Genomic DNA, 4952 nt, shown 5'->3' with positions numbered 1-4952 from the left:
CCGGCACCTTCCCCGCTCACCGTCCCCTCCCCCGCGGCCCTTCGGCCCCGGCCCCGCCGGGCGCGGAGCCGCCCGCGCCGCCCCCGCCGCCGGTACCTTGTAGAAGGCCCCGTTGGAGCCGCGCACTTCCACCGTCAGCTCCTCCATGTTGGGGCCGCAAAGGACGCCGGGACGAGCTTCTAGAAACTGTCACCGCGGGGGGAGCGCGCGGCGCCCGCCCCCTCCGCCCCCCGCCCGCCGGGACCGCGCCTCCGGCCCCTCCTGCTGCTCCGGCGGCCGGCACCGCGGCAACGGGGCGGGCCCTGCGGGGAGGGCTCCCGGCCGCCGGCGGCGCGGGGCGTTCCCTGCGGGAAAGGCTCCCGGGAAGGGCTCCCCGCCGTTATCTCCCCGCCCGCCGGCGCGGGGCTGAGGGGGGAGCGCGGGGCGCGGGTGCGGCCGCGTGAGGGGGCGGCGGGCGCTGAGTGAGGGGACAGTGCGGTGCGGGGACAGTGCGGTGCGGGGACAGTGCGGTGCGGGGACGATGCGGTGCGGGGACAGTGCGGTGCGGGGACGGTGCGGTGCGGGCCCTGCTTTGCGATGAACGCCGCTCAAAGGGCCGCGCCCCAGGGGGCACCTTCGGCTCCCGAGCCGCCGCCCAGGGCGGTCAAGATGGTGCCCGGCATCCGGCAATGGGTTCGGCTTTGTCCCTCACGGAGCGCCGGCCCCGGGGCGGCCGCCCTGCCCCGCCCTCCTCACACCCGCCGGGGCTGTCCCGCCTGTCTGCCTTCTCCGTSTGCTGCTGCCGAGAGAAACAATAAAAGATACAAAATGCCTCTGCTGTGCTGCCCCTCACAGCACACTGGGACGCGAATTGTGCTGTGAGCTGGATGCGCACATAAGCTTAGTCATGCAGAGCCTGATGAACCGTCTGTACCTGTGCCAAATGCATGTGTGTTTGCAATAGTTTTATATATAGAACCATAAAATCATCAGGGTTGGGAGAGGCTTTGAAGGCAGTGAAGTTCAGCCATCAGCCCAGCATACCACTGTACGCCCTAAACCACATCGCCCAGCAGCAGATCCAAATGCCCCTTAAACACCTCCAGGGATGGTGACCACCCTTTCCTTCGGCAACCTATACCAATACCTGAGCATGCTAACCATGACATTTTTTTTCTGATATCTAATCTGAATCTTCCCTGTCTCAGCCTAAGGCCATTTTAATAGGAATACTTTCAAATGCACTTTCTGCTGATCTTTCCCGTTGGGCATAAGCCCCAAAAGACCAGGAGTATGCAATGATATTTTACCCATCAGATGTTTTCATTTTTAATTTCTCCATGTTAATGTTGCTTTTGTGCCACTTGTAAGTATGTCTGTCAGAGGGGTGAGGATTTTGGATAAAAAGTGTTGAGAAATCTGGCAGCTAGGTAAGGAGGTGCAAAAGCTGAAAATGGTCAAAGAATGTGTGGCAGTGGCACTTAGGGACATGGTTTTGTGATGAATAGGGGAGTGTTGTGTTCATGGTTTTGACCTGATGATCTTGGAGGTCTTTTTCAACCTCAGCATTTCTATGAGTCTGTGTTTCTGATGTTCCATAGCTGAAGGAGAGATAGGGGTTCAACATAGCATGATAGCATGAACATCTTTTCCCATGCTGTGTGCAAGAATATTCTTATTCATGCATAATATTTATTCCACATAAATTTTGGATTATACCTTTTATTCTAAGTTTTGTTCAAATCTGTATATATTACCCACAATTTATTCTGTCCATAGTGCCTAGGCCACACATGGGCAAAGAGCCTTCTTGAACAAAGGTTGGTGCTGCCTTTCCTGTTGGCAGAGGCCACTCAGGATTTTCCAGGATAAAGAACCAGGTAATATGGAGCAAACAGTTGTGTTACAAAAATTCTATACCAAAAGTTTTCATCACTCAAGACTGAAAAGACTAAGGTTTATTTATTTAGCAACCAATACACAGAGTCTCAATGTCAACTGCTAAAAAATGGTGTCTAGGATTAAAAAAAAAAAAAAACGCAGAAATAAACTGTGCATGAGCTGTCTTTTGGAGTAAAAACCTTCTTCATAGGTAAAGAAAATTACTCCAGAACTGTGTGAAGTACCAGGGTGTCCACATTTGCAGAAGTGGGAGACAGTTCTGGGCATTAATGATAACAAGAACTGGCTTGAGCCAAGGCAATCTGCATCTGAATTTGCCTGATAAAATTTGTTTTCCTGGAAGTGTGAGGATGATAGTGGTTAAAGGGACAGGGTTGTTTACATGTTAATATTGAGGCAGATTGCTGTTCCTGGGTTAAATGGGGATAGAAGAGGGCTTTAGCAGGTTGCAGGCCATAATAGTTTGCACCACACCAGCCAGAATGATGAATCTTCTAAATTTAGTTTTCACTTAAATGAAATGAGTAACTATTAAATTGTTTTAAACAGTCAATGAAATAAGAAAAGGGAGGATCTTTACTCAGACTGAGGAACTCAAGAATTCCTCTGATAGTAGCTACTTACAACTTTTTCATTAGACTTCGAAAGGTTTCATTTTCATTTCAGTTTCATTTTTCTTGGTTTCATCTTTCAATACCCACAGTGAAACTTCCACTTTCGTTTCCTAGAGCTGCTGTGGTCTGGGCGGTGCTAGGGTAAGTCTGGTTGAACCACTCTCTGTCCTCTTTGAAAATTCCACAGCTCAGGAGGCAGTGTAAGCTGCCAGAAATACAATAAACCAGAAGTTGCAGGATTCTGTATCYTTGGGACCCTTGGCTGGAAAAAGCAGAAAAAGGGTTCCCTAATTTGAATGAGCAAYATGAAGAGCAAAATGAATGAGCAAAATTAAATGCTGATGGATTAAGATGTCATCTTCAAATCCATCAAGGCACACAAAAGRGATAATGATCCATGAGAGAATGAAATATAAAAGACAGAAAACAAGCAAAAGAATCCCAAAAAGGTATGGGCAAACCATKAATAAAATTAGTCTGGAAATTAGTTTACAATGGGATGTTAAGGAAGTTTCTCGAACAGCCTTTCAAAATGAATTAATGAAAGTGAATAAAGCCTGCCTACTTTATTTAGGATGGAAAAGCATTTATGATGGTGATATAGCATGAGCAATATAAACCACATTTTCAAGAGAGAAAATTGTGCAAGTATTGATTCCAACAAATAATCAACCAACCCACACTCCCATCCTTTCAAATGCCATTTTCTAAAATTCTGGAAGTATGTGGACATACTGGAGAGGGTTCAGGAAAAAAGCCATTAAACCATTGAAAATGTAACTCACAGTGAAGCAGTATCATACCAGAGTTTTAATATTTTGAAAAAGTGATTTTTGTCCACAATGTGCAAGTATCCAGGTAGGAAAAATATACATGCTTTTTTAGATTCCTATCACTAGCAATTTTTAAATCAATATTGACTATGCTCTAGTTCATACATGAATTAATGGAATCATCCATGTAACTGAAGGTCACAATGAAATTGTCATTTAGGGACCTTCTAACATCAAACTCTGCTAATGTTTATCTCACCCAAAAGCAGAAAAAATTTAGTTCTTTTCAAAGACTTAGGCAAAAGTGAGACAAGTATGAAATCAACAACACAACTGTTTAGAATAATGATCTCTTAAAGTAAGATTAGTTATGAAATGATGCACACATTGATAACTCTCTTACAGTACTAGTAGACTGAAAATTTCTTTGAAAAAAAATGTAGTTTTAAACTATCAGTTATTTTGCTGTCAATTGAGTGCCTTTTCTGATACCAGAACAAGGGTCACTTCTCTGTTTTTCTGAGTACATTTCCTACCTTTCAGTAAAATAAAAGCCGAGAAACATCCTTTCTTAGCACATTTTGTTAAAACAAAAATAGGCAAAACCTAAGGTCGACTAAATTCAGATTTATGCTCTTACTTACAATGTAACAACCTGGGCCTTACATTCCATTCAGTGAAGTGCTGACACTTAGCAACTCATGCCATAAAAAACAAAATAATAATAAAAAATTAATCTAKCTTYGCCTTTTAGTGGGTAAAAACCTTTTTGGTTCCATTGCTCATTCTGAAATTTTGGCAGAAGACTGATGACTTTGAGAAACATCCATCCAGAGACTTCCAACCTTAGCAGAAGCTTAGGAAACAGGGAGCACTGAGACCTTCTGCAAATTACTATKCATCCTTAATTCTTAGTGGAGACGYACAACACAGGTGGATATTTGAAAGATATTAGGAGATAAGATCATATCAGTCTCATGTCTTACCAATGACAAAACCACATTGAAACTCAGAAAAGGTCTTGAAGTTTTTTTGAAAAATAATCTGCTTCCAAGTGCATGGGGTTTGGTCGTTTAGGTGTATGTTTTCTTTGTTCTTGGGTGGCAGAAAGAAATCTATGAAACTTKTAAAATTCCAGTAAACCTGTACAAGTAGAGCAGATGATCTTGTGGTACAACTCTGGTATAAAAACATATAAAGGGCCTGTAGTCATAAAAATGGAAAGAAAACTCCTTTAGAAAAGGTTGTGTTCTGATTTGTTTGTAATTGACGTGTGATTTTTGCACTATTTGAATACTGAGCTGAAGAAGAATCTCTACTGTTTTTCATCAGCCTTTCACAACTGCATTCCTGACCTTTTCCAATGAATGAATATTTGTCTGGGGGTTTGCTGAACCCCATATCCGTGCCCAGCCACATCTGTAAGTACTGTAAGCAGACACCACTTCTGAAAATAGGATCCACAAAAGGTGTTGCTAAGCGAGTGTATGTGAAAACATTTTTGTGCAATGCKGTTTCAAGCCTTCTGTCTGGTATGGAAATCTGAGAAAGAATAAATCATAAGTGTTCCTATTACTGTAAACTTTTGCAGTCATTTACACCTACCTTTAAAGAGAAAAAGGGAACTAATTTGTTTTTTGTGTATTATAGCTGATAGCACTCACATTTGTCATCTAAATACAAT

At 43.8% G+C, this 4952-nt stretch overlaps 1 protein-coding gene across 3 annotated transcripts in view; it reads right to left on the bottom strand.

Moving 5' to 3' along the window:
* Positions 1 to 208, bottom strand: part of FXR1 (FMR1 autosomal homolog 1) — a 32548-nt gene extending 32340 nt beyond the window's left edge. The window contains exon 1 of one of the 3 annotated variants that reach the window (XM_057367076.1): positions 97 to 208. In XM_057367076.1, coding sequence (XP_057223059.1) covers positions 97 to 147 — 51 coding nt within the window. In that variant the 5' untranslated portion in view covers positions 148 to 208. The remainder of the gene's footprint in view (positions 1 to 96) is intronic. The other 2 variants (XM_057367074.1, XM_057367077.1) reach the window with 2 other exon arrangements.
* Positions 209 to 4952: the final 4744 nt, after the last annotated feature.

The sequence above is a fragment of the Malurus melanocephalus genome, unplaced genomic scaffold (genome assembly GCF_030028575.1).
Source record: "Malurus melanocephalus ecotype Western Australia unplaced genomic scaffold, MMel_1.1 scaffold_75, whole genome shotgun sequence".
NCBI lineage: Eukaryota > Metazoa > Chordata > Aves > Passeriformes > Maluridae > Malurus > Malurus melanocephalus.
The sequence above is the reverse complement of the archived record's forward strand: the minus strand, read 5'-3'. Positions and strand labels throughout refer to the sequence as shown.